General features: G+C 37.6%; 1 protein-coding gene across 8 annotated transcripts; it reads right to left on the bottom strand.

Moving 5' to 3' along the window:
- Window positions 1-9,206: 9,206 nt before the first annotated feature.
- LOC132041012 (developmentally-regulated G-protein 1) lies at window positions 9,207-18,495 on the bottom strand. 8 transcript variants are annotated; one of them, XM_059431742.1, is made up of 13 exons: window positions 18,438-18,495; window positions 15,795-15,879; window positions 14,971-15,038; window positions 14,703-14,779; window positions 14,066-14,246; window positions 13,912-13,968; window positions 12,168-12,242; window positions 11,346-11,465; window positions 10,994-11,164; window positions 10,738-10,781; window positions 10,223-10,511; window positions 9,873-10,043; window positions 9,207-9,498 (listed from the first exon to the last, which is right to left on the bottom strand). In XM_059431742.1, exons 2-13 carry the CDS (start codon window positions 15,862-15,864, stop codon window positions 9,400-9,402), a joined length of 1,422 nt encoding a protein of 473 aa, XP_059287725.1. In that variant the 5' UTR covers window positions 15,865-15,879; window positions 18,438-18,495; the 3' UTR covers window positions 9,207-9,399. The 8 variants fall into 8 exon arrangements, with proteins under 8 accessions (XP_059287725.1, XP_059287727.1, XP_059287728.1 ...); XM_059431744.1 differs by lacking the exons at window positions 14,971-15,038; window positions 18,438-18,495 and adding an exon at window positions 14,349-14,397 and having other exon boundaries at window positions 15,795-15,810; XM_059431745.1 differs by lacking the exons at window positions 15,795-15,879; window positions 18,438-18,495 and adding an exon at window positions 14,349-14,397 and having other exon boundaries at window positions 14,971-15,019.
- Window positions 18,496-19,017: the final 522 nt, after the last annotated feature.

Genomic DNA, 19,017 nt, shown 5'->3' with positions numbered 1-19,017 from the left:
TTGATGATTAAGTGATGAATTGTTGTAAGAATATGTATTATTTATTAATTATAATTTATTGATAACCATATATGTAAAGACGCATGTTTGGTAATTCAAAGCTTGAGTTCTAATTCTTTAAAGTGTTCTTAATTAATAATTTATACATATTTGACAAAAAAAAAATTAATACAAATATGTAGTTCACAAAAAACCTAACCCACGCGAACAATTATTGTGTTAGTATAAATACATAAGGCGAGCAAATTTTTTCCTCCTCCTTTTTTTTTTTTTTTTTTTTTTTTTTTTTTTGGTTCCTTATTTACATCCTCAATTTACTTTCCAGATCAAACAAATTTTGATGGCCCTAGTTGTAGTATTTCGGTTAGCTTAAGGTTGAATTCTTTACGTCAATGTTTGATTATGTATGTAATTTTCAAAGTGAGAAGTTGTTTAATTTAATACAAGTTATGCAAGAATTAATAATGCAAAAATCGTAACGTAAGGACTACTTCTTGTTGGATATGTTGTTAATGTATAAACAATACTCCCTCCGTTTCATAATAAGTGGTGTTTTTAGCTTACGCACATCCCTTAAGAAATTGTTCACTCCTAGAAAATTATGAGTGTTTTTACTAACATACCCCTAATTAATATATAGAAAAATAAAAGCTACTTAATTATTCTTGATTATAAATAAGAGTAAGTTTGGAAGAATAAGATCAATTTCTTCTTGAAATCCTAGAACACACTTATTTCGAAACAAAATGAAAAGCCTAAAGCACCACTTATTATGGAACGGATAGAGTAGTATATAGTGTCTTATTTAAAAATATTTTATCACGTTTTTAACAAAATAAAAAGTTTATTTACTATCAAAGAGTTAGAAAGGCTCGCTCATCGTATTGGGGCGGGGTGGGTGAATGGAGGTTCGCATTTGGGATACTATGCGATAAGAACGTGTCGCCAAGGCTTAACGATAAATTCTACAGAGTGGTGGTTAGACTGACCTTATTGTATGGGGCAGAGTGCTAGCCAGTCAAGAACGCCCACGTTCAGAAGATGAGTGTAGCCGAGATGAGGATTCTCAGATGGATGTGTGGGCATACTAAGAGGGATATGGTTAGGAACAAAATTATCGGGGCAAGGTGGAAGTGGCTCCCATGACAGAGAAGATGAGGGAAGCGAGACTAAGATGGTTAGGGCATGTGAAGAGGAGGTGTGTGGATGCGCCAGTAAGGAGGTATGAGATAATAGGAGTTAGGAGAGGTAGAGGTAGGCCGAAAAAGAACTGGGGGGAGGTGATTATACAGGACATGACACAACTTCAGCTTACTAAGGACATGACCCTAGATAGAAAGGTCTGGAGGTTGAGAATTAGGCTAGAGGGTTAGTAGGTAGCATAGTGGTCTCCGTAGCAGTAGTATTAGGCAGTAGTCGTGTAGTTTCGTTTCTTCAATGTGTAGTCCTGTAGTTTCATTTCTTCAATTTGTATTTCTCCGTTACCTCATTTTCTTTTTACCGTGCTATTTTTGTTGCCATATTTCTCTTGATACCATATTTTTTACCTTGATATTTGTTGTCACATCATTGTCTTTTCTTTAGAGTCAAGGGCCTATCAGAAACAGTCTCTTTACCCCATAAAGGTAGGAATAAGTCTCTGTAATCTTACCCTCCCCAGACCCCACTTGTTGGACACCTCCCTAGACCCCACTTGTTGGACCACACTAAGTTTGTTGTTGAGTTAGTTTTTTTGTGATTTAATTGTTTTCATCCATGTATACCCTCATTCTTATCATGCATTCTATCCCGCATAAACAAATATATTGATTATGCTTAACTTGCATGTACATGTGTTATTTATAAAGAAATAAAAAGTGGGATTAGAAGACGTTATATTAATGCAAGATCTTATGTGGAGATTATATCTCCCTATCTAACTAACCAAACGACCCTTGGATTCCGTCAGCCCAGAAACTATGAGATGCATTGACGTGCCTTTTCCAGCAGTCCACTTCTAAAACCCAAATACATAAAATGGCAATCGTTTTCCTTAAAGTTTAAAGTGATTTTAGTTTCGAAACTAACCTACAGGATATGAAAAGAAACATTTTTGGTATCAGAAGTTCCCTCAGGCCTCTTATCATTTAAACCATATTAGTTCTCACAAAGACCTGCTGCCGGTTGGAAGCTGGCATCTAAATTTCCATTAACGGATGGAAACTCTTAGCAGGACACCTTGCCTTCGGAAGGAAGGCATATGTGATGACCCGCCACATCATCATGCCACCTAGGTGCCATTTGGAGCTATTTTTACCATGTGGATGCTTACATGGAAATGAGGCTAGCGTGTGAGCTATGGAGATTCCCATGGAAATGTTCTAGATATTTATGGACTTGCTAGAAGATTTCTTAGGAAGACCTATTCTAGCCTAGTGGACAATTCTTGAGAAAGGACTTCTTTGTAAATATGTAGGGACTTATACATCAATTATTATTTGCATACTAGTCCCTAGGTGAGTAGTATAAATAGAGGAGCATCCATTTGTAAAAACCATCAAGCAAAAATCACAAGTTCTTACTAATACAAAAAGCTTCCTTTAGCAAATTTCTCTTGTCTTCCTGATTTACCACTCTCTTAGCGATCTTGTGTAGTAATCTAGGCTGACTTGGCATAGCAAGATTGTGAGCAAGTTGTGCAAGAACGTGAGCGAGTTGTCAAGTGCAACACGTGCACTTAGTTGGAGACTAAGGACGTGACAACGTGGTATTAGAATGAAGGGTTGCAACTAAGGGAATGGCAAACGACGGAGAAATCGATATCAGAATGAAGGGTCGCAACTAAGGGAATGGCAAACGACGGAGAAATCAACGCTGCTAAAGCCCAAGCCAACGTCACCCAGGATGCCAATGGCAAGAAGGGCCATAACAAAAGAGGAATGCCGCCAATAAGAGCCAAAAAGTTGTGTCAAACGAATATCCCAAGAACCATCTACCATTGAGGCGAGCAAGGATGACGTGGAGGTCTTATCCGAGGACGTCTCGCTCGGTAAAGAGTGGGTTATGAAGGTTAATGTGGGGATGGACGCTATAGACATCTTTGGCCAACGTCTGGGGAAGGTGGAGGGCACTCTTAGCATTCTTGAGGGGCACACTCTTGAAGAGATTGAAAGCATCCGAAATGACTTGGCGGGACGTACGCAGGCCGAGATTGAGGTAAAGCAAACCATCACTGCCCTAGAGTGCAGACTCATGGAGGCGTTGAGTACTATCGATGCCATGAAGGCAAAGATAGTGGCACTCAAAGAGAAGGTTGACACTGGTCTGATCGAGGCAACAAACAATGTTGTTGTAACAAGAGAGGCTAAGATCGATGTCCCAAGCCACCAGTGTTCAAAGGGGTTCGTGATGCACAAAAAGTGGAGAACTTTCTTTGGCACTTGGAGAACTATTTCAATGGAAAAGTGAGGGACGATGAGGCTAAGATCAACACCACTGTGTTTTACTTCTCAGAGACTCCCATGCTATGGTGGAGAAGAAAGGTCACCGATGCTGGGAGAGGTCTATACACAATCAGCATGTGGGATCAGTTCAAGAATGAGTTCAAGCGACAGTTTTTCCCAAATAATGTCTTGTATGAGGCAAGGCGCAAACTTAGGGAGTTGAAGCAAACGGGAAGCATACGAGACTATGTCAAGGAGTTCACCACCAAAATGTCAAGGAGTTCACCACCCTTACGCTTCAAATTCCCAACCTCACCAACGATGACTTATTGTTTCACTTTATAGACGGGTTGCAAAATTGGGCTAAGCAGGAGTTGTAATTCCGTCAAGTCGCAGACATAGACCAAGCCATAATAGAGGCCGAGTCTTTGATGGACTTCAGGCATGACAAGCATGACAAAGGCTAAGGCAATGAGTCAAAGGGTAGTGATGCCAAAGGTAAGGGAAACCGTGGCGAGAGCAAGGAGTCGCAACAACAATACTCCAAGACTCAAAATGACAACAAGTTCGACGATAAAAAGTCAAGTGGTCGTCAAGGCTATGCTGAAAAGAAGGCACAAATCAAGAAGAAAGGATGCTACTTATGCGGAGGGCCGCACAACTTCAGAAATTGCCCTGATTTGAAGAGCCTCAGCTATATGGTGCATGAAATAAACGAGCAGGCGTAAGCATAAAGTTCAGGAATCGCACAGTTGGGGACGATCAGACTATGGAGCGTTGTCACGAAGCAAGATAGCCAAACCAACTAGAATAATAACCAGTATGTGGACCTCACCATTAACAAGAAGCCGGCTCGTGCACTGATAGACACTAGGGCGACTCATAATTTTGTGACCAACGCCGCAGCGAGGAGACTAGAGTTGAAGCTCGCTCCAATTAACGCCCGCATCAAAATCGTGAATGCTGAGCCAGAAAATGCTCGTGGTGTATCCAATGGTGTTAGTGTCAGATTAGACGATTGGAAAGGTACGACAAACTTCACCGCCACTACTATGGATATCTTTGACATTATATTGTTCTGGGGCAAGAGTTCTTTAGACATTGCGACACGATGATCGATCCCTACCTCATCCGTCTCTGGGTCTTGGAGTGAGAAGGAGCTTGCATGGTGCCTACAGTGACTATGCCGCATGGATAGGGCCAAGCACAACTTTCAGCTATCCAGTTTATCAAGGAGCTCAAGAAAGAGGAGCCAACTTTCATGACAACCATTACAAGTTTGGAGGAAGATAATGGTACCAAAGAGACCCTATCGTCTTGGATAGATAATTTGCTCAAAGAGAACAAAGATAGTATTCCCGACGAGCTACCTAAGCACTTGCCTCTTAGGTGTAAGCTAGATCACAAGATTGAGTTGGAGTATGAACCGAGAAAGGGGCAAGTCGTGCGTCAGTTACCATCACCGCCTCACACGATAGGGAGATTGAAGCTATCATTGACTACCAGGCTAGGCGAAAACAAAGGCAAAAAGCTACCACGATGTTCCTCGTCCATTAGAAGTGGCAATTACCAGAGGAGGCCACATGGGAGTGATACGAAGACTTGTGGCAGTTTAAGGACAAGATTCAAGAGTGTATGCAGCAGCAGTGCGCCGTGGTCGTCGCACCATCAGGTGTGGGAGAGTGTGATAACCCACCACATCATCATGCCACCTAGGTGCCATTTGAAGCTATTTTTGCCATGTGGATACTTACATGAAAATAAGGCTAGCATGTATTGGAAGATTCTACAGCTATGGAGATCCCCATGGAAATGATCTAGATATTTATGGACTTGCTAGAAGATTTCTTAGGAAGACCTTAGAATATTCTAGCTTAGTAGATAATTCTAAAGAAGGGACTTCTTTGTAAATATGTAGGGACTTATACATTAATTATTATTTGCATACTAGTCTCTAGGTGAGTAGTATAAATAGAGAGGCATCCATTTGTAAAAACCATTGTAACGACCCATTTTGTCGTTACCGTGATTATTCCATTTTGTCCTCGTTGACCCGTTCCCCGAGTCTCATTAGAATTATTTTGACCCGAGGAGATAGTTGGCATGACTTCCTAGGCATTGTTGTTGGCTTTAGAATGTTTTCTAGAAAAATTGGGCTTTAAGCGAAAATGAGTTGACTCAAAGTTGACTTTTGAGTAAACGGACCTTTTTTAAAAATTCATCGATTCCGAGAGCTCCGGATGGTCGTTTAGAACTTGTGTGCATATTCGTTTCGGTTCCCAATGTAATTGGGTGCATTTTGGGACCTGGATTGAAAAGTTAGTTTGAGGTATCGGGGGTTGACTAGGTCAACGAGACCTCTGATGGGAATTCCGAGGCTACGAATGAGTTCGTAGCACATTTTTATGTATATCTGCATACTTTGTTTGTGTGTTTTGGATCTCCGATGATAATCGAATTTCGGAGTCGAATTCGTGAAAGTTCGAGTCGTTTTCTAGTTGCGTGTCCGCCGCGGCACTGACCGCCGTAGGCGCGGGTGGCCATTGTGAACCGTAGTGAGGTCTTGTGTGGAGGGGACCGCCGTAACGGTGCAGCCTGCAGGCCGGGCGTAGGAGATCTCGTGCAGTTGACAGATTTCGCCGGGGGTATCGTTGTCTTTTCTTATAAGCGCCGGAGCGGCTCTAGGATATACCAGCACTCGACGGCCTCCCGTGTGCCTTATATTTGTAAAAACCCTAGACACTTAGTCATTATTCTTATTTCATTCTAAGGGCTAGAGAGAAGCGAACTGAAGGGTTTTCTACCTATTTCTCCACTAAGGTAAGATTCTTGGCTCTATAATCATTTAGCTTCATCTCCTAATCCTTATTCTAACCATAGAATCCTTATAATCAAAGGAGGGTTTATGGGGTTTTTTACGAAAGAGTTCTAAAAAAGAATTTACTTCCTAGATTGTGATTAATGATGTTAATATTGTTGTTTATGCTAGATAATGTTGTATCTAGGCTTGTTTATCAATAACCCATCTTTATGGAGTTGAATTTCTTGAATCAAGTTAGGGTTCTTAGACCCAAATTTGGGGGTTTTCATATAAATGATGATTTTGAGAATTAATTGAGTATTCATATGATTAAAGTATTGGGCTTTCACCCTTTGGTATTGAATTTGGTATTTTGGTCATAAAATTCTCGTTTTGCCCTTGAGTCCCGTTTTCCCAAATTAAAGAGTGGGTTTTTGACCCGAATAGAATATAGTCAATATGGGTATTATTATTCATGGTTTCTTACATAGAATTCATATGTGATAGAGTTTGATTTTTTGGAGACGCTTTGAAAGACGAAACAAGATGTGGGTTCGTGGCACCTGTTCGGCTGCCAGGTAGGTTATGGCTTTCCTTTTTGGTAGACTCCGGTTAGTTTTCCATATTCGTGTATTAGAAGGAACGGAGAATGCATGTATAGGAATTGGAGATTTGGGATAGAATCCTAGGATGGTATTGATGTGTGATTGTGTGTTCTGGCTTGTGGCACCTTAGATTATTTAAAATGTATGATGTGGCCTTCTTAAAATCGGTGGATTTTATGTGGCTTAGAAAATTTGATATAAATGGGTGATACCTATTTCTGTGTCTAATGATGATAATTCCCGTAATATGTGATTAATTGTGTTATGCTATCAATAGTGAATCTAGTTGATAAATGGAAGGATAAAATGCACCAACGATTGTGACCGAGCTCTAGATTGAGTTGTGACGAATGATTGTGAGCGTAGGGTGAGATTACTTGTTCTAAGCTAATAGGCTATTGTGAGCGTAGGGTGAGATTACCTGTTCTAAGCTAATAGGCTGATCTAGGGAAGTGGTAATAATGTATATCGATTTGATTAACCTGTTGCGTGTTGGGAATTAGCCACCCCGCTGTGTTGTGATTTGATTGTTCTATTGTGCCGGCTTGATGCCATGAGTTGTTGATAAATATTGGATTCTGTTATCGTCTTGATTACGATATTGTTGTCGTAGCCATTGTTGGTAATTGTGATTCGATTATATTATTGGCATACCCATTGTTGGTAGTTATGGTTCGGATACATTATTGGCGTACCCATTGTTGGTACTTGTGATTCGGTTATATTATTGGCATACCCACTGCTGGTATTTGCGATTCGGTTATATTATTGGCATACCCACTGTTGGTATTTGTGATTCGGATATATTGTTGGCGTGCCCATTGTTGGTACTTGCGATATTGAGCACCATTATCGATGTTGATCCATACTTGCATGCACTCTCATTTTCATGATACACTATTGCATGGCCGATATCCGAGGTTCATCCCGGAATCGTTGATTGAGTGAAATTGATACTTGATAAAACTCTTTTACTTGAGTGACGTGAGATGGCCGATGTCCGATGATCAATTCCGAAATCGTTGTTGCATATCCGATGTTAGTTCCGGAATCATTGTTAGTGCATGGACTCCGCGGGTCCCCCAGAGTGGTGTCAGTGAGAACCCTCCGTGGCAAAGATCCGAGGTCCCGTCTGTCTGTTGGGCAAAGATCCGGGATGGGTGGCACTTAGACTTCGCGAGTCACACTGGGTTGTGCTACCGAGACGACGATATTTCCGTTCGGAGTACATATGTACACCGCATTTGCATGGCATTGCATTGCATTCATACACTATTGCATTGCATTGCATTCATACACTATTGCATTGCATTGCATTATGATTTGATTTTGAGATGTTGGTGTTGTACTTGTGGTGTTGGATTCGGACTTGATATATTCAGACTTGGCACATTTAGGATTAGATGCTTTACTTAGGCAATGACGTGTACTTGGATTTGGATTTATTGATTGAATTTGTTGAAGTACCCCATAGTCCGTCCGTAAGATTTGTTATATGTTTGGTCTCTATGTGATGTAGGATAACAGGTGTCTTAATGATGAGTTGACTACTAGACTAAAACAAACGACTTAATGATATGTGAGTTGCGAGATTGGTTGGTGATTATTGGGGTGAAGTTAATGACTAAAAAGTATTGATGTACAGTGTGTGGTAGATAGACGTATGACTTGATTGGGTTGTTATCATGTTTATCTGTGAATTCTTTTACTGATATGTGTTATTAACCATTGTCGGCCTATGATACTTACTCAGTACGCATGGATTTTACTGATATTGCACTTGCTACACCCTTTTCGGAGTGTAGATTGTTTCAGGTGGGTGACTGTGACGTGTGCGAAAAAGCGTGGTGGCGATCTTGAAGACCTCCTCTCACTTCATTCCGGGATGGAGGTTGAGTCTTAAAATATAGCAGAAATCAAAATTCATTTAGTCGCTTTTGTACTAGTCTAGACCAGGTCATGAGAAATTGAATCGAGTCTGTAATCATGTAACTGTTGTAATCTTATAAATACTTGAGGTGATTGAATATTTTGTAACGTTCCATTGTTATTTCTAAATATCAATTGTTTTAAATGATTCGTCTTTATTCAATTGATGTGCTATTCAATGAGAGAGTTCGCCTACCGAGATAGAAAAGGTAGGTGCCCGCGCGACCCCAAGTTGAATCGTGACAACCATCAAGCAAAAATCACAAGTTCTCCCTAATACAAAAAGCTTCCTTTAGCAAATTTCTTTTGTCTTCCTAGTTTACCATTCTCTTAGCGATCTTGTGTAGTAATCTAGGTTGACTTGGTATAACAAGATCGCGAGCAAGTTGAGCAAAAAACATGAGCGAGTTGTCAAGTGCCACACGTGCGCTTAGTTGGAGACTAAGGACGTGACACATATGTCCATATTTTTTATACACTAGCATTTACATCGTAATATTGAGTAGTTTCACACCATAGAGTTGAAGAAACCTCTCAACTATTCTCTAGTATCGTAATTACTTTCCTTCAATATACTCTCCGATCGAAAATTGATGCCCCAACAATTATCACATACATAAAAAATCTTGACCCTCTAATTAAACTATGTCTTCAGTCGAGCCTTCTTTTCTCGGTCAGATATCCGAGCAGGAGCATTAGAATGTGATTTGAATCGGCCTCTGCCTCCACCATCATCCTTCTCCTGCAAAGCACAAATGAATGCTTTGAATGTCATAAGCATCAAGTGTTTCATGATGCACACATTGAGATAACTCTTAAAGCTGATATATAGAAGAAATTGCAGTACAAATTTGCCTCTACTTTGTGAGCGGAAAGTATACTTGGTCGCTTGACGATATATTGACACAATATTCAAGGCCCAAATTGAATTTACAAGTAAAGAAACTACTCCTAAAAAACATGTTGCCATGAAATATTCAAATCATCATCTGTCTGAAGATCAAAGGTATGTGAAGTTTGCGAGACAATTGTCATGAAATCAAAGAGGTGGTGCTACGGCTGATATTAATATTAATAATGAGAATGTGTTGAAATCCCAAAAGCAAAACTAGTTACCTTTTTCTTGACAATCTGAACCACGTCTTCATCCTGAAGCAGATGACTGAGACCACAATGCTGAGGGTAGTGCTTTGCACTCGTGCCCCAAACCAAGACATACCTCACATCCTTAACAAGGCTCCTATGTATGTGATTACAGAAATCTTCTACAGTACAGCCACCTCTATCCTGAAATCATAAATACATGAAAAAGATTTCATCAATAGTACAGAGATAAACAAGAGGGTTGTTCAAAGAACTTTAACACAACAAACTGCCCCAACTAAAGACCAGAAAATGGGAATTGTTTCTCCAGTAACAGAGCACAAATTGGAAAATTTTTAAAAGCATAAAGTGACACGACATACAGCAGAGAGAACCACAGGTTCTGCGAAATCTGGTTGCTGGCCTTGAGGCTTTGTATAAACTCTGACAAGACCCATAGCTTCCCACATTCTCGCAAGTAGTCTGTCCAGATTCAGCTGTAGCAAATTCAATAGCAATATTTTAGTTATATAGACAAGGCAATGGGTTAGAAGATTCCTGAAAAGCATAGTAGCAGGTGAGGAATAGCTTGACTGTATTCCAACACAAGCAACAGGGCAGTCACATATGCCCATGGATTCACGTCCCACCGTCCTCAATTTCCCTTTGGATCTTCAAGACAAATTTCACAAAGGAAAAGAAGTAAATGCAATTACTGAGCCCAAAACCCATATTCAAAATGAAGAAATCCAACTTGGAAGGATCATTGAGATCCTGGTAGAATTAAGGCTCTTAATATTTCACAAAGAACAAGCTACAAAAGAGAGAATACTTCTTAAGAAAACAAGGTCTTGGAAGTCATACAGACCCACACAAAAAGAAAATATTTGCAACTTACATGTACTGCACATTGTCCATGCCAACTGTATTTAGCGGACAAGCCTAGACAATGCACATCCAAGACGCTTAAATATGTTCTTCATTGCAGTCACACTAAATATCAATATGCAAATGCCAAAAAGCAGTAAATTGTAATAAAGGTAGCACCTTGGTAAAACTTTAAACTAGATTAGAAAGCTTTCTGATTCATCAAAAACTTGCTCTATCTGTGATGTTGTTTCTTTCAGTATTCATATAACTATTACACAAAATACCTTCAAGTTGCAGCTGATGACAATGGAGTTTGGCTGTCGGGATAATCTGTCCACATCATCAATACCGACAACATCTATCTTGTTGTAGACATATATACACTTCATGTATTTACGATTTCCCTCAATAACATCAATAAAGTCGTCCACTGTAGCATCTTCACGAAATAAAACCTAACAAGGTGAACAATGAATATAAACTTAAGAGTTTTTGCACATATAAAAGGGGAAGAGGCAGATGTGAACTTGCAAACAGGAATCCACAAAATGTTAGTAGAATCAGCCCTTTTGTTTGTTAGAAAATAGAAGTTCCCACATCTGTTCGGCAGCTTATTTGCCTAACAGGCAAGAGTACCTCAGCATTGTGAATCTTGTATTCGTGAAGGATTTGATAGCAGAGCTTCTCATCAACATGTGTCAGCTGCATAGTGCTGTTAAAAGAAATCCCCCCCGTCTTTTTCTTCTTGAAGTATATCTGCAACCATTTGGTAATGTAAGTTAGATCCATATTTTGAAGTTGTCAGATCTGAGGTTAACATATTGTCAATGACTGCAAGCGTGCAACAAAACTAAAACTACACTTGCTAAAGAAAGAGACTTTACTTATCAAAAGAAAAAGAGATAACAAAAGCAACTTTCTAGAAAAAATATTGTGAGAAAGAAACATTTTCAAATTAGATCCCAACCACTGATATAGATAGAAGAAGCATTCTCTAATAGCCATCCTTACTCAAAACTCCTTTTGCATAAACTTCATCAACATAGTTAAATGGAGCAAAAGCCCTGAACTTCATCAACTTTCTCATAATATTAAATCATCCCATACAATGTTATACAGTAGTTGTGTTGCAAATAATTGAGAAAATCCTCCAGAACAAATGATATCTTCACAAATGAAAAACAGAGAGACAAAGGATAAATAAAAATAACTTAAGAAAAAAGGAGCTAAAATAACAACATATTCTTGCTATAAGATCATCCCATACAACGTTATACAGTAGTTGAATGAAAAGGAATCCATTACCTCTTAATAGGAAGTGCAAATAATTGAGAAAATCCTCCAGAACAAATGATATCTTCACAAATAAAAAACAGAGAGACGAAGGATAAATAAAAATAATGCAATAAGAAAAAAGGAGCTAAAATGACAACATAAATACTATGCACAATAGATCACCTGCGGTGGTCGTTTATTTAATCGCAGTCCCACAGCTTCCAGCTCCCTTGTTAAAATTTGTCGATGGCCTTCGCTCTGAATTGAAAAGGAATCCATTACCTCTTAATAGGAAGTGCAAAGAATATGAAAATTCTATAATCAACAAGGAAGTTTAACAGCCAAGTCAATAGTTTGTTGACCAGCTACCAGGGGAACAAGATGATTGATTTTTGATAAGGAGGGAACAAGATGAATTTAATAGTTATGAAATAGGACGTCCTCAGGACACACAAACAAAAGGTACAACTAACCACCAAATTTCCGGACTCCCAACATGTACAGCGACCAGACAAGCCGTTACAGCTTTGTTTCACCATTACTAACTTCATGCATAATTGCTGTGGTCCAAATACAACGTATATTATTGTTTCTTCCACAAGACAATTCGTCAAGTCTAAGATGGGTATGACATAATCAAGGCCGCGTGTACTAGACATTTGAATCGTAAGCATATCAGAGACAAGCTTATCATATATAATAGGTACAGCAAGTTGATAATATTGCTTTTTCTTGCCGCATTCCATGGATCTAACTTGTAGGAGACACTCTTATAGTATGGTTGACTCTCATAAAGATAGAATCTATCCATAAATCACAAGACTGTTACAATTAGGAGCCTTAGTTCCAGAAAAAATTTCAGACTTGTAAAGTTTATCCACCGATCACAAGATATATATGATATATCTACTTACAATCCGGAGAATATCAAAATCATAAAGTAATAAGATAGACCTTGAAAGTTTCCAGCATTTAAGTATGAGAGGCTTTAAAGTAAGGGCTAAATGTTGATCATGATACACTAAAATGTTAAGAGGGATTAAGAAAAAGCCATAAAATTTTGTTGATATAAACAGCATACATGAACATTAACATGCTAGCCAACATTTTTTTTTTTTTTTTTTTTGATAAGTAACATGCTAGGCAACATTATGGACGAAATAGTACAAAGTATAATAGACAAATTGTAATAAATTTGAAATTTGCTGAGACTATACATGTACACATGGACATGCGGTGTATGTGTGTGCAGGCGCGCTTGTGTGTATTAGATGTAATATCACATATGTATGGAACACAGTGAGCATGTGGAATTCAGTCACTTGCAGGAAAGGAGTAGATCTCCAGAAACAAAGCATATGAAATGAACAGCTGCAAATGCCCCAACGGTCCCTTCGAGGAGTTTCCGAGATGGAAGATTCAGTTTTAAAATAAAATATACAGAATATCATATCAAACTTAAATAACTCATTCACAGATAATTACAATAAATCTAATAAATTCTGTCAAACCAGACATCTACTGAACCATTTATATCTAATGAAAACCAATGTTGGCAAATGCTCATTTTAGGCGTGCTCAAGCCCTGAAGCTCAAAAAAGCTATGGGAAGGCGCTTTGTCTCGCTTAAGGTGCGCTTTCTCCAGGCAAGGCACTAAGGCAAGCATCACATTGCCCATGAATTCTATCTCAAAACGAGCAGTAGTAAATGATAAATTTGATCGGCAAAGAGATGTATTAATTGTCAGGGAATTGTTCCATTTTTCTTGCATTACAGATCTATTTTTTTTCTTCATTGCACTTTTTTTTTACTGAAGCCCATACTTTAACTTTGCTTTGCACTTAAAGCCCGATAGACCTGGAGCGCATTAAAGAGCTTTAATAAAACCTATACTGTCAAATAATCAGCTAGAGTAACCAACACTCACTTTTGAAGCATCCAGAACCATCAAAACAATGTCTGATGACTTCGAAACAGCAATGACCTGTCATCAAAAACAAAATTCTTCAGAGGCTCTCATCATCAAGATCACAATCTTCAGGAACTGTTCGCCAAACTGCTAAAATAGTATCAACAATTACCTGCCTACCACGCCCCTTGCCTTCAGATGCACCTTCAATGATCCCCGGAAGATCAAGCAATTGAATTTTGGTATCGTTGTAGTGTATAATACCAGGGATGCAAGTAAGTGTAGTGAACTCATATGATGCAACTTCAGAATGTGTTCCTGTCAGCATTGTTAGGAGTGTTGACTTTCCAACACTGTAAAGACAAAATCGATTTTTTTAGTGAATCAGGAGTTGTAGCTAACTTAACTGAAAGATGAAATTCTTTATGACACCCAGAGGGGAACAGCAAATTTACAGTAGCAAGTAAACACTGAGAACCACTTTTTCCATCATTACCAGATCAGCTGTAGTTAAATGTCACTGTGTTAGATTCCCATCTTTGGCCTTGCCAGAAGAAATCGCACATAAAAGATCTTCAGATATTTAGGTTATTAACTCAAAATATTTCAAGACTTAGGGCGGAAATCAGATGATGTAGGAGATCAGCAAAAGCCAAAAGCTGATTTTATTCCATAATCTAGCACACAATGCTCCGGAAAATTTTACTTTGTAAAATCAACCCATACAAGCCAAGTAGAAAATTTTATATCTTCTTTTCCCTTCTGATGAAAATAATGACATCAAAAACCAAAAGGAGGAGATGTCAAACCTAGGGAATCCTATTAGTGCAACACGTCCATGGCCATACTTTGTGACTTCAAAACCCTCTCCAGCTCCACTAGAACCCTGTTGCATCAGCATAATCAGACGGTTATTATTAACTTTCTATTAGAAGAAGGAAAAAAAAGGACAGCTAGGGGAAAGCCGGCTTCAGGGAACATGAACTTTATATCACGAAATCTAGAGGACAGTAGGAAACTAAGTTAATGGAGAATTCACTGCACCAATTAACAGTCTGAAACACCAAATTAACATACTTTAGGTGGCTCCAGCAGTTGTGTCCTCAGCTTTGCTATCTTAGCCTTCAGCTGACCAAGATGATACTCTGTACATCCAAGGTAAAGTACATCACTAAGCTACCGAGGAAATTTTAGGGAAGGTTGACATACAGACAGGTTTATTCATCACGGATACAAGATATAAATAAAATTTACCACACTCGTTTGTATGTGAGAGGATACATGGAGTATGCCTGTACCTCATAACACAAAATACATGTACAGAGGAATTAAGGGAAGAAGAATGAATCATCAAGAACAACTACAAAGCTCTAAAATAATTGCTCTCAAATAAATATCTCCCATGCTAAACCATAAGGGATGTTCTTATTCTTGCAAGATCCATGTGAAGTTCATATTCTAGCACTAGTTCTTTTGAATCTCAACTATCCAATAGTGCTCTATGCCGACCATATCCTTTAGTGCCCCCTGAGGGTTTATGTCGATTAATCTGCATGATTACTGCTTAGAGAAGAGAGAATAAGTTAATTAAGATGGTTCATCAAATAATAATAACAAGTTGTAGAATAGAAGCCAATAGCCACCAAGTAAAAACACCAATATTCCACACATTTTTCTCTCTTTCTCTTAATTTAAAGACAGTATCAAGAGTCTATGCTCCTTCAGGCAGCATATCGCTTTGACAAGGTTCCAGGAGGACTCAGGATGAACAGAAAAGGTAAGTGTACTGCATTTTCTTGACTGGGTTAGGCTTAACAATAGCGCGAGTGGCACTTCAAATAACGATTGTAAATAACACAACTGTCAAAGAAAGGCTTTAGTAACATGACAATGATAATTACCAGTTGCTTTATTCTTCTGTGTACGAGCCATCTCAGTTTCTATTTCTTTAATCTTTTCTATGATCCCCATGGTTCCTTAATTTTCCTGCAATGAGAAACAAAGAAAGATAAGCTTCAGTCAAGAAACTGTCTTACTGACAACGAGATGCTCACAAAAGTATAAGCAGCCAGAAAAAAATTGAATCCTGTTTGCCCTCGAGAGACACATAAGCAAAAAGAGGGAGCTAGAGGCAAAGATACCAAGCTATATTGTAAGTTTAAATAATGCACATGGCCCAAGTTCATCCATGTAACAAGTATTTGATAATGAAAATACGAGAGCTTATGCAATCGGCTTCAAATGCTTAGACTTGTGGTCCTTATTGTAATTCTTCTTCCAAGAGAAATATTTCAGAGAATTGGTTTGTAATGCTAAAAGTTGATTACTACACCGTAACCACTTCGTAAGCCATTATCAGATGACAAACAAATCAATCAATCAATATTATACGCCTCAATCAAAAATAGTTTTTGTTTTTTTTTTTTTTTTTTTTTTTAATCGGTAATCAATCACAACATAGTTGGGATCAACTATATCAATCCTATATTCCTTGTATCACATGAGAAACACATAAATGCTGCTAATTAACATGCAAAAATCACGAGACCTATGACAAATCCAAGTAGAAGCCTTTCACTACCAATCAACCCATAGATAATCGGGTTGATTCTCATATGGTCACTAACTAATACTCCCTCCGTCCCAATTTAAGTATCTTACTTTCCTTTTGGTCTGTCCCAAAAAGAGTGTCTCTTTCTATATTTACTAAGTTTTCCAGTTCCAATATTCTACATGACAAGTTTACGACCACAAGATTTAAAGAACTACACACATAATTAATTTAAGACTACAAGATTCAAAAGTCTCCCGTTGTTTCTTAAACTCCGTGCCTAGTTACACTAAGACGCTTAAATTGGAACGGGGGAGTAGTTATTATCTCAGAAAGTCACATTTCTTCTTGATTCCAATTTTCTTCAACAAAGAAAGTGACTTTTTGAGATAATAACTATTAGTTAAGTGACCACCTGAGAAATCAACCCATAGAGAGTCTATTGGCTCAATCCTAATTAATTGGGGTCGGCTATATGAATCCTATGTTCCTCTGTATCACATGAGAAACAGACTCAACAAATTAAATTGTAAACATCACAACAACTACTAGAAATCTTAGTTGCAGCTAATCATTATAATCGGGATCCTTACGTAAATAACCAGTCAAATTTATTGTTTATTTTTTATAGCTGGTATACATAGATTATCCATGATTATATATACATACATACATATATATACATACATACATATATATATATAAAATACTCCACTAGCTATTTTTAGTTTAAACGGTTGGGTGAACGACTATTTAAGTTAATTCTTCATAAATCCAGAGTAAAGTAAATTTCTGATAATCAAATAGAACTGGTGATCGTTCAATTGAGGAGTCATTTTCAAAATGCAACATATCGTGCATTGACACTGTAACAACATGAATGTAACAAATCAAAGTGTCAATCAGAAAAATAACGAGCTAAACAATAAGTAAAAATTAATTTGTATCCCAAGATAATTGGAATCACCTTTATCAATCCTATATTGCTTGTATCACATAACAAACATATAAACTTGGAAAAATCACAAGAACTATGACAAATCCAAGTTGAAGCTTTCCATAACAATCGACCAATAGATAGTCTATCCGATCAATCCTAATTAGTTGGGATCGACTATATGAATCCTATGTTCCTCTGTATTAACACATGAGAGACAAACTCTGCAAATGAACTTACTTTCCTTTTTAGTCCGTTTTCTAAAAGAATGTCTCTTCCCTTTTTTGGCAACTCTTTAATGCCAACTTTCCACATGGCATGTTTAAGACCACAAGATTAAAGGATATTTTGGTACATTCTACATATCTTTAGTTTAAGACGACAAGATTCAAAAGTATTCTTTACTTTCTTAAACTCCGTGCCAACTCAAAACTTAGACACACAAATTGAAACAGAGGTAGTAGTTAGGATCGGCTATACGAATCCTATTTTCTTCTATATTATCACATGAGAAACAAACTCTGCAAATTAACTTATAAACATCACTAACAACTACTAGAAATCATTATCAGCAACACATAAATCAAATCACAGTAAACTTCTCATTATCAAACAGAACTGGTGATCGTTCAATTTATGAGTCAATTTCAAAATGCAACACGGTAACAACAAGAATATAAGTAATCAAAGCATAAATCACAAAATTACGAGCTAAAACAATAAGCAAAATTCATACAACAAAAAAGAAAAAGAAAAATGAGGATTTAAATTACGTGCAAGGTTAAAACTCTACGAGAAAAAAAAAACTCTGTAAATAAACTTGTAAACATCATCACAACTACTAGAAATCTTAGTTAAATCAACACATAAATCAATTTAGAGTAAAATTCTGATAATCAAATAGAACTAGTGATCGTTCAATTATAGAGTCAATTTCAAAATGCAACACTGTAACAACAAGAATGTAAGTAAAAATCCATACAAGAAAAATGAGAAACATTAGGAATTAAAACTCTACAAGAGCTAATTTTAAGGCTAGTTATTATCGGCGATTACCTGTGTAATAAGTAGAACAGAAGATAGTAGAAGAATGGAGAAACAAAGGTGGTGGGATCAAAATGTAAGATTTCTTCAACTTAGAGCTAAATATGTTTTAGGGGCGTTCAGAATAGTCCCTTAACTATGTATTTAACAGTTTTGGTCCTTTCAAGTTTTTGAAAAGCTAGTCTCCGTCAAATATTTACCTAACTCTCAATGACAACAACAACAATACCATAGTGTAATCCCCCAATTGAGATATGGGGAAGGATTTACCGAACTCTATTTGTTAAAATTGACGAAAATTGCGGGAACTCATATTTAGAGATACGATTTCTATAATTTTTGTTCTTTTAAAATTTATTTCTAGACAAAGTTTGGTAAATTATTTGAAGAGACTAAAAGTGTTAACTTTTGGAGAACTTAGAGGATCAAAATTGTTAAATGCATACTTATGGAATTATTTGAACCCACCCTCAAACATAAGGAATCATTTTTGTCATTTTCTCACTTAGAGCACCTGAGTTCAAATTTTAACTTTGTGCACTGTTGTTTAGATAACTACACTACATGACCATGTTTAGTTTTGTGAGTAAGA

This window comes from Lycium ferocissimum, chromosome 12 (assembly GCF_029784015.1).
Source record: "Lycium ferocissimum isolate CSIRO_LF1 chromosome 12, AGI_CSIRO_Lferr_CH_V1, whole genome shotgun sequence".
Lineage (NCBI taxonomy): Eukaryota > Viridiplantae > Streptophyta > Magnoliopsida > Solanales > Solanaceae > Lycium > Lycium ferocissimum.
The sequence above is the reverse complement of the archived record's forward strand: the minus strand, read 5'-3'. Positions and strand labels throughout refer to the sequence as shown.